At 62.0% G+C, this 22,035-nt stretch overlaps 1 protein-coding gene across 4 annotated transcripts in view; it reads right to left on the bottom strand.

Annotated features, from left to right (window-relative positions):
• SPEG (striated muscle enriched protein kinase) overlaps window positions 1-22,035 on the bottom strand; it is a 39,100-nt gene that overhangs the window by 163 nt on the left and 16,902 nt on the right. For all 4 annotated transcript variants that reach the window (XM_051787905.1, XM_051787906.1, XM_051787907.1 and 1 more), the window contains 37 exons: window positions 21,368-21,511; window positions 20,395-20,577; window positions 18,538-18,749; window positions 18,189-18,277; window positions 17,822-18,003; window positions 15,526-15,786; window positions 14,189-14,347; window positions 13,864-14,053; window positions 13,489-13,718; window positions 13,191-13,310; window positions 12,713-12,817; window positions 12,417-12,623; window positions 12,169-12,292; window positions 11,653-11,825; window positions 10,734-10,846; window positions 10,361-10,529; window positions 10,184-10,277; window positions 9,598-9,798; window positions 9,390-9,450; window positions 9,112-9,189; window positions 8,744-8,916; window positions 8,619-8,645; window positions 8,225-8,377; window positions 7,962-8,004; window positions 7,800-7,868; window positions 5,453-7,664; window positions 5,176-5,328; window positions 4,986-5,102; window positions 4,740-4,907; window positions 4,338-4,460; window positions 3,978-4,142; window positions 3,116-3,803; window positions 2,786-3,025; window positions 2,490-2,713; window positions 1,897-1,972; window positions 1,489-1,638; window positions 1-1,184 (listed from right to left, as the gene is read on the bottom strand). The exon at window positions 1-1,184 is cut by the window's left edge and continues 163 nt beyond it. In XM_051787905.1, coding sequence (XP_051643865.1) covers window positions 977-1,184; window positions 1,489-1,638; window positions 1,897-1,972; window positions 2,490-2,713; window positions 2,786-3,025; window positions 3,116-3,803; window positions 3,978-4,142; window positions 4,338-4,460; window positions 4,740-4,907; window positions 4,986-5,102; window positions 5,176-5,328; window positions 5,453-7,664; window positions 7,800-7,868; window positions 7,962-8,004; window positions 8,225-8,377; window positions 8,619-8,645; window positions 8,744-8,916; window positions 9,112-9,189; window positions 9,390-9,450; window positions 9,598-9,798; window positions 10,184-10,277; window positions 10,361-10,529; window positions 10,734-10,846; window positions 11,653-11,825; window positions 12,169-12,292; window positions 12,417-12,623; window positions 12,713-12,817; window positions 13,191-13,310; window positions 13,489-13,718; window positions 13,864-14,053; window positions 14,189-14,347; window positions 15,526-15,786; window positions 17,822-18,003; window positions 18,189-18,277; window positions 18,538-18,749; window positions 20,395-20,577; window positions 21,368-21,511 — 8,084 coding nt within the window. In that variant the 3' untranslated portion in view covers window positions 1-976. The remainder of the gene's footprint in view (window positions 1,185-1,488; window positions 1,639-1,896; window positions 1,973-2,489; window positions 2,714-2,785; window positions 3,026-3,115; window positions 3,804-3,977; window positions 4,143-4,337; window positions 4,461-4,739; window positions 4,908-4,985; window positions 5,103-5,175; window positions 5,329-5,452; window positions 7,665-7,799; window positions 7,869-7,961; window positions 8,005-8,224; window positions 8,378-8,618; window positions 8,646-8,743; window positions 8,917-9,111; window positions 9,190-9,389; window positions 9,451-9,597; window positions 9,799-10,183; window positions 10,278-10,360; window positions 10,530-10,733; window positions 10,847-11,652; window positions 11,826-12,168; window positions 12,293-12,416; window positions 12,624-12,712; window positions 12,818-13,190; window positions 13,311-13,488; window positions 13,719-13,863; window positions 14,054-14,188; window positions 14,348-15,525; window positions 15,787-17,821; window positions 18,004-18,188; window positions 18,278-18,537; window positions 18,750-20,394; window positions 20,578-21,367; window positions 21,512-22,035) is intronic.

Raw genomic sequence — 22,035 nt, 5'->3', positions numbered from 1 at the left:
CAGCATCTGGAAGGGGAGTGCCCAACCACTGCCCCCGTCCACCTGCTCAGAGCACCCAGGCCATGCTGGAGCATCTTGCCACCAGCTGGGGAGGGGTGAGGAGGGGACACAGGGCTCGGCAAGGCACTCAGGATCAGATGGGAGGGGTGAAGAGTCTGGGGATAGGTGGGCAGGCTGGCAGTGGGGCACAGGGCAAGGTCTGGAGCTGGGCAGGCAGAGCACGAGCAGCATGGGCCTGAGCAGACGCAGGAGGTGTGCGTGGCACCTGGGTGCCCCCCTGCGAAGAGGGGGTGCCTGCCAGTCCCCCACCCTGGCATGGGGCACAGCTGACAGCCCCGGGGAAGGCACCGGCATCGGTCCTGGGGCCACAAACCTACTTGCCAGGACCAGGGCTGGGAAAAGTAGAAGGTGGGGGGCTGGCAGCCCCCACTCCCAGCTGTAAGGACTGGAGCTGTGCAGGCTGGCAGGGAGACGTGAGCAGGCCCCTCTCTGCAGGAACCACAGGAGTAATCTCAGTCCTTGGGTGCTGGTGTGCAAACCAGGGGGAGCACAGGGACCCGCACACCGTGGCCAGGGGCAGCTGCAGGCTGCGGTGTAAGGCACACGGCTGATGGGACCCGCATGACCAGGGCTGGCTGACATGCTGGCAGCTCTCCCCCTCCCACCTGGGGCTTCCCTTGCCCCACTGTCTGCATCCCATTCTTCTCCCGACCCTCTGCCACATTCTCTGTTCCTTGCAGCAAGGCTTCCAACCACCTCTCTACTGCCGGACCCTACTGCTGGTCTGGCTGGGGCAGCACCTCCTCTCCATCGGCACTGCCAAAATGATGCTGGTCACCACTGTCCCTGGCAGCAGCACATGAGGTCCATGGACTCATCCCAGCGCGTCCCGGCTCCTCCTCAGCCGCCCTGTACTGCGGCCCATGGAATGTTCCTCTGGCTCCTCGGCCCCTCATGGCCGTGGCCAAGGCACCAGCTACTGTGGCCCTGGTGGCTGTCCGCCCTGGTAGGAGCGGAGTAAGACCTTGTGCTTGGTGACAGCCTCACCACGGCGCCGCTGGTGATCCACCAGAAATTCCTTGAGGTGGTTGGTGGTGAAGGTCAGGGTCTGGCGACGCAGCTTCATCAGGTAGGCATCCTGAAGCCAGGCATTGGCAAAGCAGTCCTTCACCGTGGGGCGGCTCCTGGGGCAGAGCCAGCTCTGCGTCAGGAACTTCAAGGTGCCCACTCATGCTCCACCCCCCAAACCCAGCCACTGCCCCTGCCCTGCAAGACTCAGGGATCCCAGCAGGGACAGACATCCACTGCCAAGAGCAGGAATGGACTCCAGAGCCCCGGGCTTAGGAGATCCCAGATCTCTCCAGAAGCAGGGCTGGACCCCAGGGTCCCACTGATGATGTCTGGAGGGATCCCATGTGACAGGGAGCTAGCTTGGTCAGAGGCACAGTGTGGGGCCACATACCCTCCCCGGCTGGGCCAGGCACTCACCAGGGGTGGACAGTGAGGACCTTGCGGATAAAGAGGGCAGCAGTCTGTGAGACATTTGGGTACAGCCTGAAGGCATCAAAGCGCCCTGCCAGTATGCGGTTCTCCGTCTCGATGGGGTCCAGTTCGAAGAATGGTGACCGCCCACTGAGCCTGTGATGGTGGAGGGGGTGGCATGGGCTGGGGAACAGTAGTGAGAGGTCCCCTTGCACATAACCCTCCCTTCCCCTTCCCTGGTTTGGGACAGCCACAGCTGCCCAGAGTGTCTCCATCCCCATGTCTAGCTGAGAAGGGTCTGTTGGGCTACAGCATCCCTCAGCCCACAATCAGCTTGGTGTCCCCCATGACACCAAGCCCTGAATGAGGCTGACTTACACTTCAAGGTGCTCATCCCCCGGCCCCTTCTCTTACATGATGTAAGTGAGGACTCCAACACCCCAGACGTCTGCTGCGGAGCCCACCGGGTCCCCCTTCACCACCTCTGGCGCTGTAGGCAGGGAAGCAGGTCTGTCATACACACTGAGACACCAGCCCCAGCATCCATACCACTCCCAGCACCTCCAGAACCTGCAGTAGCCCCAGCACCCACAGCATCCCCAGTATCCTCAGCACCTACAGAAGTTGCCATATCCCCAGCATCCACAGCACCCACATGCAGTATGCCCAACACCCACAGCAGCCAAGCAGCCACAGCAGCCACAGCACCCCACTACTGCACCCTCCAGCACCCCTCCCTGACACTCACCCTACTCTGACATCCCAATACTCTAACAGAGCCCAGCACCTCCAAAGGGACCCCAACTGCCCCACAGCTCCCAAATTCTTCCACTGACCCTAGCAGCTCTCACAGAGCCCCCAGCTCCCCCAAGAACACAGTTCCTCCCAATTCCCAAGCTCCCCAGTCCATGGGCATACATGCACACTTTTGGGAACAAGCATGCTCCAGTTCCTTCCCTCTCCTCATCCCCACCCCCCTGCCACCACACCCCTGGTGCCCCACTCACACATGTACTCCAGGGTGCCAGCACGTCGCCCCAGCTGCCGCAGCACAAGGGGATTGTAGGTCTGGGCACTGCCGAAATCAATGATCTTGAGGGCATTCGTGCCCGAGACGATGATGTTGTCTGGCTTGATGTCGAGGTGCACGATGCGGCGGCCATGCAGGTACTCGAGGCCCTGTAGGAGCTGTAGTATGTAGCTCACCACGTCATCCTCTGAGTAGCGAAACCTGGGGGCAAGTGGCATCAGTGGGCAGTCCTGTACTAGCAACTGCCCCCAGCAGGCCCGCGCCCACCTGTACCTGTCCACGATGCTGTAGAGGATCTCCTTGCCGGCACAGTTCTCACAGATGAGCACCAGGTAGCGAGGGGTGATGTATGCCTCATGCAGGGCCATGATGCGCTCATGGTGCAGTGCCTTGAGGACTTCGTACTCCTGCAGCACACTCTGTTTCCGCTCTGCCTCATAGGGCACGATCTTGGCCATGAAGTGCTTCCCTGTGGCATTCTCCTTGCACAGCCGAATCACCCCGAAACGGCCCCTGCGGCATAAGGTAGCACTCAGCATCTCTGGTGTGGAGTGCTGGGGGCAGAACACCCCTGACAGAGCATCCCATTCCATGGCTACTCACCTTGCCTTCTCATCCAAGAAGGTGTATGGCTTCTGGGGGACACCCTGCCGCAGCGCTGTGCCATCTTTTGCCCCTGGGACCCCACTCTCAGCTGGGGGCTCCTTGGAGGATGGGGTGGTGGTGGTGGTGGGCTCTGGCATAGGGGGTGATGAGGGGGGCATGGAGACAAAGGAGGTGACCATGTAGGGAGGCATCTTCCGTGCAGGTGCAGTGTTGGGCGTGGGAGATGGTGTAGGGGCTGGACTGTGGGTGGTTGACACTGGGGAAGCAGGGGGGGACTTGGAAGGTGACAGAGCCTGGGACAGGGGGGAAGTGTCCGTGGGGGGTTCAGGGGACCCCTGGATGGGGGTGTCTGTGTGGGGAGAGGCAACAGTCTGAGGAGGGGTGAACATCAGTTCAGGGGGAACACAGACAGTGATGTTAGGTGGAAGCTCAGGGTCTGGCGGATGACCCTCCTCATGGGGAGCAGAGGATGGGGAGACCTCTGGGGGGACACCCGCCTGTGCAGCCCCAGCTGCCTTCTGTACCACTCCCTTGTGCTTGCGTGGTGGTGTGGTGGGGGGAGTCCCTGCTGTCAGTGGCTCCTGCTGCTCCACAGGTGTCTGGATTGACTGGCTGGAAACCACCTTCTCAGGAGCAGGGACGGGGACAGGGACAGCAACATCCTTGACTGGAGCAACTCGGGCATCTGAGGGAGCAAAGGGAGGTATGAGCCAGGTGGGGGTAAGCCAGGAGTGGGGTGTAAGAGGCGCCTAATTTTCTAAAGCACTGAGGGGGAAGATGTCCTGGGAGTCGAGGTACCCCCAAAGCATCCCAGAGGCCCCACAGCTGCCCTGTGCCCCATGAGACAGGGTTCACTCACCTGCCGCCTCGAGATGCACCTTTGCTGAGGGGGTGCTGTAGGGTCCCTGCCCGGCCTTGTTGACACAGGCCACCCGAAACCTGGCAGTGCTCCCAGGGGGCAGGTCTGTCACATTGAAGTAGCAGTCCACAATGCTGGTGCTGACAATCTTCCACGCATGCTCCCCTGCCAGAGCAGGAATAAGATGAGGCCAGAACAGACCAGAGACAGAGGCAGCCCACAGTCCCCCATCCTTGATGCCATCAAGCCACAGCGGACAGCCAAGACATTGGGCACTTTTGTCCTGTCTAGGTGTCCCCCTGTGAGCCCATCTTCCTGGCTGTGGCTCCTAGGAGATGAGAGGCGGTGAGTGCTGCGTACCATCCAGCCTGCGCTCCAGCGTGTAGGTGCAGGGGGCTTTGCTCTCCGCGGGCTTCCACAGTACCAGCACTGTGTTCTTGTACTTCTGGGGGATCTCTGGAGTGCCTGGCCGCCCAGGGAGCCCTGCAAGGGGACAGACAGGGTGGGCTGGGTGCCTGGCCAGGGCAGGGCAGAAGCTGCTGTGATGTGAGGACAAACAGCACATGGGTTCAGAGATGCCAGAAGTGCTCATGCAAAACCAGCCTGTCCCCTCTCAAAAAGCCCCAGTCTCGTGCAGATGTGGAGAACAGAACTTAAGCGACCTGCTTCGACCGGTCCCCAGCCCTGAGGTGTCTGCCTGGCTTGTGCTCTTTCCCCATGGGGCAGCACCTCTGTCTCCCGAGGTCCCCCCAGCCTCCTTACGTGCCACAGCCACTGTGCAGGAGCTGATGGCCGTGCCCAATATGTTGGCGGCTGCACACTCGTACAGCCCTGCGTCCTTCCTGGAGACCTTGGTGACGGTGAGCATCTGCCGTCCGTCCTTGCAGGAGACAACGTTCAGCGCACTGTCCGGCTGCAGGGACTTCTTGTCTGTGGGGAAGCAGACAAGAGAGATGATACAGTGCCCCCCTAGAGTCCACCCGCTGAGACAATGCAGGCAGCCCCCACCTTTCATCCACAGGATCCGGGGGGTTGGGCTGCCAGCAGGCAGGCAGCAGAGGGTCAGCGCCTCGCCCTCCAGCAGCACCTGGTCCTTCAGTTTGATGTGGAAAATGGGGGGGAAGTCTGGAAAACAGAGTGGTAGATTAGGCTGGGACAGGGATAGGCACCCACCATCCCATCCTGAGGCTCCACCTACCTGATTCACTGGGTACGTGTGGCCGGCCAGCGGCAAGTGCCTCCTCCTGCAGAAGGCTGGAGGGGATGCTGGGCTGTGAGGCCATCTTCTCCTTCTTGCCCCGGGAGAGCCCCCACCGCTCCCAGCGGGACCTCTTCTGGCTGTCACCCCCACCTGTGGGCACCCAGGGCAGCTGAGACAGGGGCCAAGCCATGGCAGACATGACTGCCATGCCCACAGTGACTGGGCCATGGGTCACCAGCAGGAGCCTCCCATAGGATCCCCCCTCATCACTCACCTTTGGTGGAGGCAGAGGAGACCGTGCTGCCCTCGGAGCGCAGGGACTCAGAGGAGGGTGCGGGTGCTGGGGGAGGCCCTGGTCTCAAGCTCTCGCCCTCAGAGCTGGTTCGACGGAGCTCCTGGGGCCCCTCGCCCTCTGGCCGCTCATCTGACACGCTGCGCAGCCGCGCGGAGACCCGCTCCACTGTGGCACTGATCTTCCTCCGCACAGCCACCACTGGTGACTCACTCTCCCCACCACCCCCCAACTCTGACTTGAGGCTCTCTGAGTCCCTCCGCTCCTTGGAACTGGCCATGGCCATGCTCCAAGAGAAGCGGCGCCCACTGGATGGGGTCTCACTGCCTCCATCCTCCCCCACGCTCTTCTTCCTCTCAGCAGGTGGGGTCCGCTTGAGGAGAATGGACATCCTCCGGAAGAAGCCCCTATCCTTCTCCACCTCATGCAGGTCCTGCACTGACTTGGACTTGGCTGCCAGCCCGATAGGCCGGTCCCTCCGCAGTTCCAGGGGCACACCAGCTGGTGTGGGACGGTAGATGCCCTCATCAGAGACTGGGGGGCTGGCCAGGTGCCGGTCCTCAGAGCGGGAACGGGTGAGGAGCTTTAGACCCCGGGTGAGGGATGATTCCCGGCCCCTCTTGAATTTGGCCTCGAAGACCTCCTCCGAGTCGATGTCCTGGATGATCAGGGAGCTGGAGGAGCTGGTGGGCTTCACCTCCCTCCTCAATATCGGTGCTGGTGTAGGCGGCTTTGCAGGGCTGGCTGGTGGGGTCTCCTTGATGGTTGATGGAGTCTCCTTGATGGTTGGTGGGGGTTCCTTGGTGGTTGGTGGGGGCTCCTCAGTGGCCGGTTCCCCAATTTGCGTGGCTCCCATGGCTTGCATCATCTTGGCGTAGGAAGACTTTATGTGGGTTTGGGGGCCAGGGGCAGGGGTCTGTGGTGGGATGGGTGCTCCTGTCCTGGCAGCCCCCTCCCCACTGGGTCCAACAGCCTTTGTGGATGACTTCTCCTGCTCCCTGTCCATGGGCTTCTTCCCCGTGGTGGTAGCAGCCATGCTGGCCCCAGGCTGGCTGTGTTCCTCAGGAATGTGTCTCCTTCCAGAGCCGGCCTTGGCAGGGCGAGCCTGGGGGACAGTGGTCTCTGCTGCGGGGGGTGTTGGCGGGCTTGGAGTGTCTGATGTCACTGTGGGCCGAGCATCAGAGAGGGCCGAGAGTGAGGGGGACTCCTTGAGCTGCTGGGCCTCTAGGCAGGCCACTGGGATCTCCAGGGGTGCACCAGAGCGTCGGTGCCGGACGACAGGCTCGGCATCCCCGTGGCTGAAAGAGCTGCTCTTCTGCAGCCGGAACTCAGAGGGGAGGAGGCGCGGTGAGGTGGCCTCACTGGAGGCTGCCCGCACCAGCCTTGGCACTGCTGGTGCCTCCAATCGGCCTGGCCGCGGGACTTTTTTGTCAGGACCAACCCCCAGGGTCTCCAGGAGGGGACCCCGCAGGCCACTGACCTTGCTGTCCCCAGAGCTGCCCCGCAGCAGCCGCTGGCGCATCAGCTCTAGGCGCTGGGCATGATCGTCCTCCCCCCAGGTCACCTTCCGGCGAGGCAGCTCCATGGAGGCTGCCTTGGCCAGGGCCCGGCGGGAATCCCGCACCACTCCAGCCCCTTCCTCGGTCCCAGGGGACTGTTGGAGCAGTAGGGCGCTATCGGCAGATCCGCCTCTCTTCAGCTCTCCCCGACGGGCACTCCCTGGGGACTCCAGACTGGAACCCTTCCTCATGGCTTTGCGAGGGTACTCGGGCCTCTTCTGGGCTTCAGGGGCTTCTTCATCAGAGGAGCCAGGCGCCTCCACCTCTGCACTTGGTCGCCGTGGCCCAGCACCCCTCGGCCGCTTCCCCAGGAACACTCCAGGCTTCCCTGTGCCCTGGCTCTGCCACTCCATGGCGGAGACCTCCCCCTCCGGCTGCAGCCCCTCGGATGGCCCAATGGTCTCATCATCCGTGGGTATCTCATTGAGCGACATGCGGGAGCCAGAGAACTCCACCTGGTGTGGCATGGGAATGAAGGGCAGCTCATCCAGGTCATCTGAGTCTGAGGAGGATGACAGCGCTGGTGACTCCTTGAGGTGCCGGGGCACAGCGATGGAGAGGTGGTTGGACGTGTCCTCGAGCAGCTCTGGGATCGGCCGCAGCACCATGTTGCACTTGTAGCTGATCTGTGAGCGCTGCAGCCAGCAGAGAGGGCTGGATCAAGCCCAGGTGCATGGCATGGCATGGCATGATCCTGCCGGTGCACATCACCCCATCCTGCCCAGCACACAGCCCTGCCCGCTCCCTTGCTCCCCAGACCCTGCCTTCACCTGCCATTTCCGACGGGAGAGGAAGAGCTTGAGGTGGTCGGTGCTGATGACCTTCCCCTTGGCCAGCGTCTGTGGGGTGAGAGGACAGCGGTGTCCCATGGAGCCTGCAGCAGGCTCAGGGAACCCCATGGCCGCTTGGCGCTAGTCCCTGCCCAAACTCACCTTAAACCAGGGATGCTCCAGGGTCTGCTCTGCATTGGGTCTCCTGTGAACCAACATCACTGGGTGAGAACCATCCAGGCTTAGGGGCTTTGGCCAGAGGGGTAAGGGCAAGAGGGTCTGGTTGCCCGTACTGCACCCAGGCAGGGCTGTGCAGCCAGCTTGCCCTTGGGCATCCCGATGCACAGGGATCCCCACCTTCCCTCGAGCACAAGGCTCATGCTGGAGGGGCAGGGGATGGGGAAAGAGGACTCTGCAGCACTCACAGCCTGTCGTTGACCAGCACTTTGATGACGAAGCCCTTGGCTTCCCGGGTGAGCCCCTGGAACATCCTCTCCTCAAAGGCCACATTGTAGTTGCGGATGTTCATCAGCGTTGTCTTGTCGTTCTCTCCCACAAAAGGGGAGATCCCCGTCAGGCTGCCGAGGAGGAGATACTGTCATTGGGCCGTGGGGACATGGGAACAGCATGAGAAGTACAGGAGACTGAGGACAGGACCTCACACCCCAGCCCTGGTGCCAAGGGGAGAGCAGAGGCAGGAGCAGCTGGGGAGGAGGCTGAGTCTGCAAGGACTCATGTGCATGATCACATCCTCAGCTCTGGAACTGGTGAGGGTATGGGAAGGGTGTCCCTCCCATGAGGGCCCACCAGGGCACTTACCAGAGGTATGCAATGACCCCCACAGGCCTGTGGAAAGAACAGTTATTGCACATCATGAGCCCTCTGTGGTGCAGCCCCTGCTGACATAGCAGGGAGCCTACCAACCACCCCAGGGCCACCCTTACCAGATGTCAGTGACACTGGAGACAGGGGTCTGGTTGACGATCTCAGGGCCCACGAACTCGGGGGTGCCATACTTGCAGTACTGTGGCTCCTCAGGCGTCAGTTCCTGTGCATTGCCGAAGTCGCAGATCCGGACCTGCTCGCTGCTCAAATCTGCCATCAGGAGGTTTTCTGGCTACAGGACAGTGCAGAGCAGAGTGGAGCTTGGCAGGATGCAGGGGCTTTCCCTGGTGCTCTTGGCACTGGGGGCAATGCCTCCCAACTATATACAGGAATGTTCCCTGTCAGCAGGACCAAGCCCCTGACAGTGCACCAGGAGCCCTTCCCTCAGGGCACGGGGCAGGAGGGGTCTATAAAGGCCTACACTCACTTTGATATCCAGGTGCAGGATGCTGTGCTGGTGCAGGTAGCAGATCCCTTCCAGGACCTGCCGCATGTAGGACCGAACCTGCAAGAGAAGGACTGGGGAGGATGAGCACTCTGAGCATGGGTCAGCCCCACACTAGCCCTGCACAGAGGAGGGTGTGGGCTGTAGCCCCCTTAGTAACCTGATACAATGAACATTGCATATCTCTAGGCTGGAACAGATCCCAGTGTCCCCAGAATCCCTCCCTTCTCCATCACTTTGCCCCCACAGCATTTACTCACCTCTGACTCACAGACCGAGGGCTTCCTCACCATCCTGTCCAGCAGCTCTTCCTCAGCACAACTGGGTCCCAGTCAAGGAGCACAGAAATTCCATGCTCAATTGTGCCCTGCATCCAGTTCCTCTGCACCCATTCTGCCCACCCATTCCCCCAAAAGCCACCTCTCATCCCCTGTGCAGCACACTCCTGGGGCAGTGCCTGGAGGATACAGCTCCATGACTATTATGACTGCATTCTTCTTCTCAAAGGCATCATGGAAGAAGACGATGCGCTCGTGGTCCAGCTGCGAGAGAATGTGCAGCTCCCGCCGCGCTGACTGCTTGGCCTTGGTCCTCCCAGGGATGAACTTGGCGGCAAAGTCCAACCGGCTGCTCTTCTCTGTCACCCTCCGCAGATAGGAGAAAGCCCCCCTGCAATGCAGCAGTAGGGAGGATAAGAAGGTGGGCAAGGGAGGATAAGAAGGTGGGCAAGGGAGGATAAGAAGGTGGGCAAGCAAGAGACACCCACTCTTCCCTGAGCAGCTGGTGCAGGCACTCACTCTGCAGGGAGCTGCCCACAGCTCTCCATGACTATCCATGGAGAGACCCCAAGCCTGGCTTTTTTCTGGCTACCTCAGCTCCCCACCCTAAGCTGGCACTGGAGTATCCATTGACACCTGAGAGCAGCCCCAGCACACCAGGATGTGGGGTACTATGGGGCTCAGTTCCCCATGTTGGAGCCCCAAGGTGCAGCCTAGCTTCAGCAACCCTGTCCCTGTGGTTTCTGGGGTGCCCCCTCATGCCAGCAGACACATACCTTCCAATCTCCTCGTGCACATCGTAGTAGTCAGTCAGGCGTTGTGCCTTGTGCAGTGCATCCTCCTCCATGGCAGCATCAGTACTGGGCTGGACTGGGGGAAGGAAAGGCGCTGGCATGGGGCAAGCCAGGCACCCAGGCTCTATCCCCAAGGGCTGGGGGGCCAGTCAGTCGTACCTGCCTGCACCACCAGCTCTGCCTTGCAGGAGACCTCCCCAGCCAGGTTCTTGGCCGTGCAGGTGTAGACACCACTGTCAGGTTCAGCAGCACCCAGCACCACCAGCGAGCACTCGTTGTCCTCATATACGAAGCTCAGGTGGCTGCTTTCCTCCAGCAGCTCCCCATCCTGAGGGTGGCAGGGGTGTTGGGGGCATCCTGTCCCATCCCTGACCAGCTCCCACCACCCTTTCCCCATAGTTAGGGATGGGGCACACCCTGCATCACCAGGGTTGAACACAACCCTGAAGTCCCAGTGCAGCATCCCAGGTGAGGCAGCATGCGGGTCCAGTGGGTCTGTGGGTCAGGAAGTGGTTGGGAGCTCCCGGCCCACCTTGTACCACATGATGTCCGGCAGCGGTTTTCCCTCCACTACCACAGCGAAGCGTGGTGTCTCCCCTTCTTGGACATCAATGTCCTCCATGATGGTCTCAAAGCGTGGTGCCTCTGCCAAGAGACAGGGCATGGAGCACCATGGGACAGTGTCACTCCCCTACCACTGGCAGGGGGTGTATGGCTGTGGGGCACTGCAAGGAAGTGTCAACTCATGGTGTAGGTGCATGGAGTAACATGGGGCTGTGCCACCCCAATGCACATGGGAGCGGGACATTATGGGGCAGGTCACCAAAGGCATGTGCCTGCAGCACCATGGGGCAGTTCCCCATTGCTGTGGGGCACTGTGAGGCAGTGCCATGGCCAGCACACAGGCATGGGGCACTGTGGTACTGCATCTTCCATTACATGTGGATGTGGGGTACTGTGGGGCAGAGCCACCAATCACAACTCTGTGGAACGTTCTGGAGGGGTCCTCTATGGCTTTTGGCACTGGGGGCAGTGCCTCCCAACTATATACAGGGATGGGACACCCTGCAGCAGTGCTATCCGTGGCATAAGGCTGAGGGACACCATGGGGCACTGCCTCTCCATGCACATGGTCATGGGGTACATGGGACACTTCTGCCCAGGTCAGATGGGTATGGGACATTAAGCAGCAGTATCAGTGCATGGTTCATGGTCTCTCAACCCCATGGGTCATCACCACACTATAGAGCAGCATCCCCATATGAGTGTGGAGCACTGAGGACCAGTGTCATGCTATGGGGCAGTGGTCTGATGGCATATGGGCATGTGGCACCATAGACTGGTGCCACCCTGCAGGGCAATGCCCCGCCTATGGTATATGGGCTTGGAGTACTGTAGGGTGATGCACTGTAGGGTGGAGGGACACAGCCCCTCAGTGTGGGGGCACCTACCTGCAAGGTGGAGGCGGAGGGTGCAGCGGGCAGTGCCGTGACGGTTGCTCACCTCGCAGGTCAGCAGCCCTGCAGCCCCTCGGCCCACATGCAGCAGCCGCAGGCAGTGCTGGTCGTCATCCGGCATTGTCACTTCGCATGTGCCTTCCAGCTCTCCCAGCACCTGCCCACCCCTGTGGGCACACCAGCTGCCACATCACAGCTCCACAGGCAGCACCAGACCCACTACCCCACTGATCCCACTCCAGAGCCCTATGACCACCTCCTGACCCACAGACAGCCCCAGTTCCCACCCTGCACCCCCACAAACTGCTCACACCCCATTGTTAGTTCTGCCTTCTGAATGGCTCTTCCCCTTAAAACCCCACAGACAGCATCTCATGCCCCCCTCCTCCCCAGCTCTGCACAGCCCTGAACAGCCACACACACACACACATACACTGTGGGCTGCATAGGAAGCTGGTAGGGAAGCCCCTCTTTATGCATCCCGTGGAGTGATGCTGGGCCATCTCCTACCTCTTCCAGGTGGCAGTGGCCTCCACATGGTTGATGGTGATGGTAACAGAGGCTGGCTGGCCCTCCACTACATACACAACATCGGGCTTGTCCAGGATGACCGGTGCCTCCTCCAGGTAGGGACCTGTCACATGCATTGTCACCACCCTGCCAGACCCCATGCCACCCAGCCCTGGGCAGCTTACCACCTGACAAGGGACAGAGACCTCCACCACAACTACCCAACCCCTCACCACTGCCCTTCTCACCCCGGTCCAGGAGCTGCACAGGCCCCACAGGCGGGGATGGCTTGCTGTTGGTCTTGGGGGTGGCGGTGATGACACGGAAGAGGTACTGGGCACCCTTGGTCAGCCCATGCACTGTGTAGGTGGTCTCCTGCACGCCGGTCACCAGCACCACCCACTGCATTGTGCCCAGCACTTGCATTTGCACTATGTAGGTCACTGAGTTGGGGTCTGCAGGGGAAGAGAGTCAGTGCAGAGGCCCCAGTATTGGGCTAGCCCATAGGCCCCATCATGGCATTACCCACCCCCTGCCCCCTCACCTATGGCAGTGTCCAGCCACTTGGGTTTGTTCCAGGTCAGAGTGATGACTCTACCAGTCACTGAGGCCACGGTGGGGGGCCCATCTGGGGGGGTTGGCACCACATCTGCATGGGGAAGTGGACAGGGATGTGAGTATGGCCACTGCCCCCACTCCTCAGGGCATCTACCTTACACCCTGGGAGATGCTGGCTGAGGGGATGGATGAGGCCAATAATTCTCCCTGGTTGCCTGGTTGGGGGTCAACCTGGCAGCCCTTGTGGACTTGGTGCTGCCAGCAAGCCTCATGTGGGACCTGAGGGTCCAGGGATGGGTCCTGGCCCCACAAGATGAGAACTGTACTGCTGGCCCCACAGTCCCCTCCAACCTGAACCGCCCTGTGATCATAAGCCCCTAAGATCTCACGACAGCACCAGGGCACAGCCTGGCAGGGTGGCATAAAGTTGCTGCACATCCCCAGTGGTGCTCGCTCCTGCTTACCAGTGACATAGAGGTGTGCATAGCACGTGGCCTTCCCCACTTTGTTGGCGATGACGCTTTTATAGACACCAGCATGTGCATGGCTGACAGCTGTGAACACCAGGCGATGGATGTCCTTATCTGGTGGGGAACAGGAGGACACAGGTAAGACCTTACCAGCTAAGCGACACAGAGCTCCCCTCCCTGCCTCATGGGCCATAAATGTCTGGGGGTTAATGCCTTCTCCCAGGGTGTTCCCCCTTCTTCCACCCCAGGTGGAGGAACCCCAGTGGGCGAAGAGGGCAGTGGGGAGTCCTACACTGCATCATCTTGCGGTCATCGGTGCTGTCAATGCGGGAGCCATTGTGGTACCAGGTGATGGAGGGGTAGGGCATTCCGGCCACCTGGCACTCTAGCACAGCCTCCTTCGACTCCACCACATCCAGGTTGTGCAGTGGCTTCAGGAAATCAGGCATGGTGAAGCACTCTGTCTCTGTCTCCACCTGTTCTGGCTCCTCCGGGATGGATGGCATCTTCTCCAGCTTGGAGCTGCAAAAGCCCTCACATGCTCATGACAGAAGCATGCTGCCCACAGCCCAGCCCCGACCCCAGGCTTTGCATAAGCCTGTTTATCCCAGGTCCCAAAGGAGAGCAATCAGGGGGAAGCAGATTCTGGAGACCGCCCAACTCTTACATCTGGGAGGCAGCAGATGGCCGTGGCTCCTCCACATAGAGCTCGGCAGAGCACTCCACATGGCCATGGATGTTCCTGGCAGTCGCCCTGTACTGCCCCTCATCTTCGCTGCCCACATGCACAATGACCAGTGAGTGCAGCCCTCCATCCTGCTGTATCCGCACGTTCTCCCCCTCCTGCACTGGCAGGCCTGCACAGAGACACACACCAGAATCAGCATCAGCACCCTGTCCAGCCCCCAGCCAGGTGCCAGCCTTTAGGAGCAGCCCCAAAAGAGATGTCTTCCTGCGGGGCCCTTGGCAAGCTCTCTGGGTTTGGGGGTTACCAAAGTGGGTCCAAGTGACCGTCGGGGGGGGAGTCCCACTGATCATGCAGTCAAAACGAGCCGTCCTCCCTTCCACCACGTCCACGTTCTCCAGCTTGCGGGTGAAGAGTGGCTGCACAGAGGGCTGCACTGTCAGCCGGGCACTGCAGGTCAGCTCATCTGCGAGGAGAGCGGGCAGAGGTGAGCCCCTGCAGCACGTGCCTGTGCAGGGTAGGAGGCAGACTGCGACCACATGGCTGCAATCCAGCAGCCAGCATGGCCCCCCCCAGCTGAGCCCAGGTGTGCGGAGTGCCAGGCTCTGTCCCGGTGCAGGGCAGAGGTGTACAACTGTGTGCAAGGTCCCCATGCCCAGGGCTGGGGCTCTGCTGGTGGCAGCGGCCTCTTTCCTCCCTGCACAGCACTACAGGTGCCAGCAACAAGGTGAGGGCAGGAGATCACAGCTGGCCTCACCTCTGGGGGACAGGGAAGTGACGCTTAAGCAGGAAGTGCCACCACATGCAGTACCCAGGGGCAGCATGGGGACGGGTTCAGGCTGGATGCCCCAGGTGAGGGAGTTTGCAACAAGAACCACTTTGCAGTGATGGTATCGTCACCCACCCTGGGCAGAAATGGGCAACACCATGCTCAGGCCCAGCCTCACTTCCCTGAGCCCAAAACTGTTGCTGCTCTAAAAACCTCAGAAGTATACACAGCCTCCTTCATGGAGGGGTGCACAGGCCCAGCCAGAGAGTACAGGGAATGCTGCTGCCCCCTGCACTCCCCATAATCCAGCTGTCCAGGTAAGCTGGAGAGTGGGCTCTATGGGAAACAGAGGCTGTGGCAGCATGCACAGGTGCAAGGGGTGTTGGAGCCGTGGGACAGAGGACTATGTTGCTCTTCCTGAGCTGCCACTGGTGATGGCTTGGTGGGAGAGGCTGGGCAGCCTTGACTCCCTGCCCATTTCCCCACTATCTCCCAACCTAGCAGAGACAGGTCAATACTGGAGCTTGGCACTGAAGCCAGAGACTCTGGAGCCAAGGGACAGGGACAGCTGGACTCCAGGCCTGCATCCACCTAGTGCAGCCATGGTGCAAATGCATCTTCCCACATTTCAGGGAGCTGTGTGCATGCCAGCAGAGGAGCTGAGTGGGGTGGGACAGGGCTGCAGGGCTCAGAGTACTGGAGCCTGAGGACTGATGCACACCAGGTTTCCTTATTCCCTTGTCCCCCACCTCCAGCACTCACAGCTACATCCCAGGGAACCAGAGCCCTCAGCTGGGGGCAAGGGGGTCTATCCACCCCCTAGGGCCAAGCCCTAAATGAGACCCTCTCTGGGGAGCTGCATGCCCACCACTTACCTTTGGCAGTGCTGAGCTTGCAGGTGTAGATTCCACTGTCGTCCTCGTGCACGGAGGTGAGAAGCAGCTTGCACTTGCGCCCGTCAAAATGCATCTTGCATTTGAGCAGGGCAGGCTGGAGCAGCCGGCCCCGGGACAGCCAGTCCACATCCATGTCTGGTGGGCCGGCCACCAAGCACTCAAAGACCGCCATCTCCCCCGCCCCGACCACCAAGTCCTGCAGGGGAACCACGATGGCCAGGGACTGGCACTCAGGGCGAGCTGCCCGGGGAGAGGGGAGAGAGAGAAAGAAAGAGAGAGAGATGCATCTCAGCAACTGAAAAGCAACCATGAGAAGTGGCAGGGATGGACTGGGGGTACATGCAGGGCAGGGGCTCATGCAGGGAGAGGGTCTGGTGCAGCGGGCAGAAAGTGCAGCAGGGAAGGGTGGGAGGGGAGGCGAGATGTGGAAAGCAGAGCTGAGCTGGGGAGGGTATTGGGGGTGAGGGGAGGTGTCCGTGCCAGGAACACACCACACAGCGCTTTACCAAACAGATTTTATTAGAGCTACAAAAGAAAAGGGTCACGGCCTCGCAGCCCGCCCCCCTGTCAAGCCCACTCCCTGGGGAGAAGAGACCCGGAGCGATGGGATGCTCCAGGCAGACCCAAGCCCTGGGGCTACACAAGACATCTCTTGGTGGCCAAGCTGGCACCTGTGTGGCAGCTGTGAAGCCAAAGGGGCTGATGCTTTCCCTCCCCCCCTGCAGCTCAGGCAGGGTGCTCCCTTGTGGGGTCCCTGGGGTCTCCTGTCTCCCACGCTCCAAGGTGACCGTCACAGAGCTGCCACTGCACTGTAGCCCCTTTCCTACAGCCTTGGCCAGCACGGCGGCGACCACGGGCTCAGCTCCCCACTCCCCTTCACTGGGCACCAAGAGAGAGGCAGCAGGACACGCAGACAGGGACAAACGGATGGAGCAAGAGACAAGACAGCATCATACGGGCACCCTGGCCCGGCTGAGGGGGTGCCTGCCGCTCCCCTGCTGCTCCCCCCGCCCCGCCTCAGTCACGCCTGCCCCGGCCATCCAGTGAGCCCCTGCCCACAGTCGAGGGCCCGCGTGTCCCCGCGGTGCGTCCAGGACGAGGCGGCGGATGGAGAAGGAGGTAATAACACAAGGTGAGGTCCACTGCCTAAGAGGTGTCCAACTAAGAGCCCCGCAGCTGCGGCTCTGAGAGATGCACCCCCTTATCGTACTCCCCCTGCGTACAGACAAAAACGGCAGTCAGCAAGCAGAAGGGTTAGTGCAGCAGCGACGGGACCGGCACGCACACACATGCCAGCGCCGGCACAAGAGGTGCAGGTGGGCAACAAGTCACAGAGCCATCTGCTGACCCCCTGAGAGGGGCCAGGGCTTGGGCCATCTCCCCTGAAGCCCAGCTCCTGCCAGCCATGGGACATGGAGACAGTTTCTGCTCCCACCCCCGTGCCACCACGCTTTGCTATAGGCTGGGAGCATAATCCTGGCAGAGTACAAGCAGTGCAGCCAAGGCCGGGGTGGAATGGGCACAGCCCAGGGGGGCTCAGGCAGCCATCAGCAGGGAGGGCTGGGGGTAGCAGGGCACACACAGCAAAGGGCAAGAGGAGGGAGGCAGCATCACTCATCCCCAGAGGCTCCTTCCCTGGTCTTGGGGACACCAGTCTGGCTATCAGTCCTGACCCCCATCTCCCTCTCAAAATTGCACACATACTTTGGGGTCCTAGGAGGGCCGGGGAGAGACAGCAAGAAAAGGGGGCTGGACAGCCAAGTCCCATGCATATGGGACATTGCCAGAAACAGGCAGGAAGGGACCCCTGCAAGCTGCCCTGTGCCTGGCACACAGCTTGCAGGCAGGCTGGGGCAGGGAGGGAGTGAGCTGCAGGGCAGGGGTACATGTCCCCTACAGAGCCACCAAGGGTAAAAGCACTCCCTGCACAGCCAGGGGCAGCACCCAGCCCCAGCAGTGGGGGGATGTGGGGTGAAGCTGGGCTGTGGGGAGCAGCAGGGTCTGGGTCACATCAGCGGGGGATCTGGTACAGCGGGGCAGTGGGTCAGGGAGCCTTGCAGCTGCACATTTGGATGGGGCAGCAGGGCAGCCTGCCTTCTGCTACAGGCACGCAGCTCCACTTTCCTGTTCCCGCCTGTGCTGCCACAGGGCAGACTGGCTACTTATGTAGCACCACCAACAGGACTTTGCAGTGGCCCCTTCCGCACAGTTCATGCAGGGCACTGGAGTCAGCTGGTCCCTTGGGTCAGTGGGGGACACGCTTAGGGAATTTTACCTCTGACCTCCAGCTTGGCCTCGCACTGCTTGGTGCCATACTCGTTGACAGCCTTGCAGGTGTAGAAGCCGGTGTCAGTATGCTCTGCTGCCAGGATGTGCAGCGTGAAGAGCCCCCGCACTCCCTCTGCCTCCTCCGCGTGGTGCCGGCGGCCATACTTCACTGGCTGCCGGTTCCTCAGCCTGCTCGGGAGAGCAGCATGGTCACGCCTGGCCGTGCACACCCAGCTGTCCCCAAAAGCCCCTCTCCACGCCCAACTCTGCTCAGGATGAGAGCTCCAAGCTCTGAGATAATCATCCCCAAAAGTCACTGTGCCTGTCCACTCCTTCCCTGCCCACCTGTGACCCCAGAGAGCAGCAGGACTCACCAGTAAATGATTGGCTTGGGCTCCCCATGGACACGGACACTCATGCTGACATCCTGTCCCTCTAGCACTGACTGGTCTGACAGGGATACCTGGGGAAACAGGGGTCAGACAGCCCTGCACACAGGGCCACGCATCCCCACCACTGCACCCAGGTTTGTGTGTCCCTCCTCATAACAGGAGTACCAGGGGAGCTGGTGGGGTGGAGCCTGCCCAGGTGCTGTGAGCATCCCAGATCAGATCAAGGGGTAGGAAGACCTGACCCAGCAGCTCCTGGCACCGAGGACCTCAGCACTGCAGTCACAGGGCACTGCTCCCCCTCTGCCAGGTCCTGGGGGAGTTGTTGTCTCACCTCAAAGGAGGGTGCAGCCTTGTAGGTGGTCTCTGGGGAGCTGTGGGCAGCCCCATGTTCAGCTCTTGGCTGCAGCTTCATGGCCGGTTGGTGCTGGGGGGTTCCGGACTCGGGGAACTCTTCCAGGGGGCTCAGGTACTCCTCATCCGATGTAATGGGGCTGGCCTGGCCGAGGGTGGGGGGCAAGTTTCCATGCCGCTCCACGACGGGGGCTAGCACAGGAGAGGCTGGATAAGGAGCTGGCAGCAGCCGGAGCTCGGCAGGCGTGTCAGGGCACCCCTCCCCACCACCCTGCACCACGAGAGCGGACACCCACTCCGCGGCACATCCCGGCTCGGCTGCGACCGGCAGCGAAAGGGTGCGGGGCCGCGCCGGGGGAGGGGGTGAGCAGCACTCCGCGGGACGATAAGGGGACGCGATATTCCGCAAGGCGACAGCAGGGCTCAAGTGGCTCTTACGCAGCAGCCCGCGCTTCCATCCTTAAGCCGCCTGGATTCCCGGGATGGCTGTCCCTGCCCGGGCCGGCACGGCTGAAGGTGACATTGGCAGCTGCGCTCCCCCCGCAGCCCGCCTGCCGGTCCGCTCCATGGGGGCCGGGATGGGGGACTCGCGGAGTGCGAGATACGTGCAGGGGCCGGGGTGGAGGGTGGGGAGCGGCAAGGAGCGAGCGGCTCGAGGGGTCGTCAGAACCCAGCCGCGGCCATGGGGGTGCCGGCCCCATTGGTCTGGCCGCTGGAGCGCCCTCAGTCCCCCATCTCCCCGCGCTGGGGGAGACGGGCGACCTTCCCGGTGCTGGGAGAGAGCTGTGCCCCCCGCGCCTCCGCCACGCCCGCGAGCAGCCCCCGAGCGGAAATTTGGGAAGTCCGACTCCGGCTCCCCCCCGTCCGCATCCCCGCACCCCCTTGCGAAGCAGCCCGCACTCACTGGGGTCCCGCCAGACCCGCGAGCCGATCCGCGCCACACTGCCAACCCGCCGCCGGTGCCAGTGCCACTGCTGGGGCCGGATACCTCCAGCCCGCAGCGCCGCCGGCCCGCTGAGCCCTCCCCGCCCCAGCGCTGGCCGGCCCCCGGGGCTGGGCCAGCAGCGCGGGGGAGGGCCCGCGGCGGGCCGGGGTCTGCCGCGGCCCTTCGCGGCCCCCCACGGCTGTGCCCGCCCGGTCCTGCTCGGCCGCGGCTGCCCCTGGGTGTGCAGAGCCGCCGCACCACGGAGCAGGGCGGGTTTGGGTGCTTCCAGCCCTCGGGGCAGCTCTGAGCCTATACCGGCTGCCCAGAGACACTCTCAGGATGGGGAGGCTTTGGGGCTGCAGCGGGATGGATATCTCCACAGCCAGTGGCATGGGCGGCAGGTGGGGTACCCCCTGGCTAACAGCTTGGTGGGCAGGCAGGGTATCCCCATAGCTAATATCTTGTGGGGCAGCGGTCTCCTCACAGCTATCAGAGTGGAAGGCAGAGATATCCCCAAAATTTGTGGTCTGGGGAGCAGGCTGGGGCATCCCCATGGTTCACATGCTGGAGGTAGGAGTACCCACATAGTTTGCAGATTGTAGGGCAGGCTGGACTACCCCCTCGGCTAGCGGGACACAGGGCAGGTGAGGGGGAGGCTGCTTGCTGGGCGCCGGGGGATGCTCACAGCCTGACCCCGCTCCCCCCACGGCAGTATCCTTCCATGGCTGCCGGGAGCACGTCAGCTGCTTTGGTTCAGACAGAGCCTTGTAGGGTAAGGAAGCCAGTTTCTTCCCAGTGACAGCAGCGGCCGAGCTGGCAGCCAGCCTGCCGCGGCGCCAGACCTTGCTCCACGCTTGCCTGCCGCCCTCCTTCCCTTCCTCCCTCCCTCCATCCGCCGGCCGCGGCACTCACCGGGCCGCACGCTGAGGATGGCACTGCAGCAGGTGGCCCCCACTTCGTTGGTCGCGGTGACAGTGTACAGCCCGGCGTCGGCCACCCGGGCGCTCCGCACCAGCAGCGTGTGGCGCTCGCCCTCCGCCTTGATGGGGCGCGTGGTGCTGCTTCGCAGCGGAACCCCGTCCTTCCTCCAGGACACTGCCGGCAGAGGCGGGGGTCACGAGTGGGCAGGACAGCTCGAGCTCCCCCGGGGGTCTGCGCAGGGTCCCAGAGAGACCAGGCGCTCCCCTGCCTGGCCTGAGGACCCATTTGCCATAGGTAGCAGCCCCTGGATCCCACAGCCCCTGACAGAGAGACCGGGGCTGGTCCCTTTCTGCTTCCTGGCATCCGCCTGCCCTCCAGTGGAGGCTGAAAGAGGGAATCAAGGCGGCTTCGCGTCTGACCGGCTTTGGCGACTGCTACCGGCTTTGGATGCCCAGCTGCCCACGTCCTAGCTACGGCGTGCCCGGAGTCCATCAGCCCTGAGCCTCTGCCCCAGGAAGACACCTGAGCTGTCCCGACAGCAGCCCAGAGTATCATTGAATCATAGAATGGTTTGGGTTGGAAGGCATCCTGTTGATCATCTAGTTCCAACACCCCCTCCCCCACCATGGGCAGCGCTGCCACCCACTGGATCAGGTTGCGTCACCCGTCCCTGCCCGCGCAGGGCTCAGCAGCCCTTCTCCCACTTTCCCAACAGCCCAGCCCAGCACAGGCAGACAGCAGGCATCCTGCCCTCTGCATACTGGCAGGCGGTGCCCAAGCACTTCGCTCCTGTCTGGGGGGAGTTAGGGCAGAAGAGGTGCTCCCAGGGTGGGCACATCACCTCCCCTGAGACACCCAGCTCAGGTTTGGGTGTCCCACTCACACAGTGGGGGTGGGACAAGGACATGCAGAAAGCCCCTCTGCCACACTCGCACCCCTGACCCCCAGCCCCGGGGTCACTCACCTTCTGGCTGGGGGTTGGCTGTCACAATGCACTTGAGCAGCACCTCTGCCCCCACGACCACTGCCATGTCCTGGATGGGGATCTCAAAGATGGGGGCTTCCAGGGGGTCTTCACCCGCTGAGACGTAGGAGTCGTCTGAGGACTCTGCACAGGGAGAGACGAGCCCCGTGGCTGTCAGTGGGGTGGAGCAAGTGGGTCCTGTGCCACGCTGGGCTGCATGCAGGCAGAGCAGGGGTCTCACAACCCTCTGCCCATCCCTGCCACCACGTGCTCCACACCCTCACTGGGGCATTAGCAAGTACCCAGGCCATGCAGTGGAGGAAAAGGCCACATCAGGGGCCACCTCAGCACAGAGCAAGAAGCAGGACAGGGCAAGGGACAATAGGGCAGGAAGTGTACAGCCTATTTTACATCCCCATAGGACATATGAGGTGACAGTGGGATGTGAAAGGAGGGGCAGCTGCTGCCCCCACTCTGAGCTTCCCCCAACCCCGCATGGGATGCTGGCCGCTGTAATCCATCATATCAGCACCCACCTCCCAGTTCCTTCCCTCTCATGGACCCAGCACACGAGCAAAGGTCTTGGGGCTATGCCAGGAGCATCAGGCATGTGGACCTGGCACTGCTCTGGCCAGAGCAGAGCCTAGAAGCTCCCAGCCCAGGTATAG

Source organism: Manacus candei, unplaced genomic scaffold (assembly GCF_025592945.1).
Source record: "Manacus candei isolate 608988 ecotype Guabito, Panama unplaced genomic scaffold, ASM2559294v1 h1tg000023l, whole genome shotgun sequence".
Taxonomy (NCBI): Eukaryota; Metazoa; Chordata; class Aves; order Passeriformes; family Pipridae; genus Manacus; species Manacus candei.
Note: the sequence above shows the minus strand (reverse complement) of the source record. Positions and strands in the feature narration are given on the sequence as shown.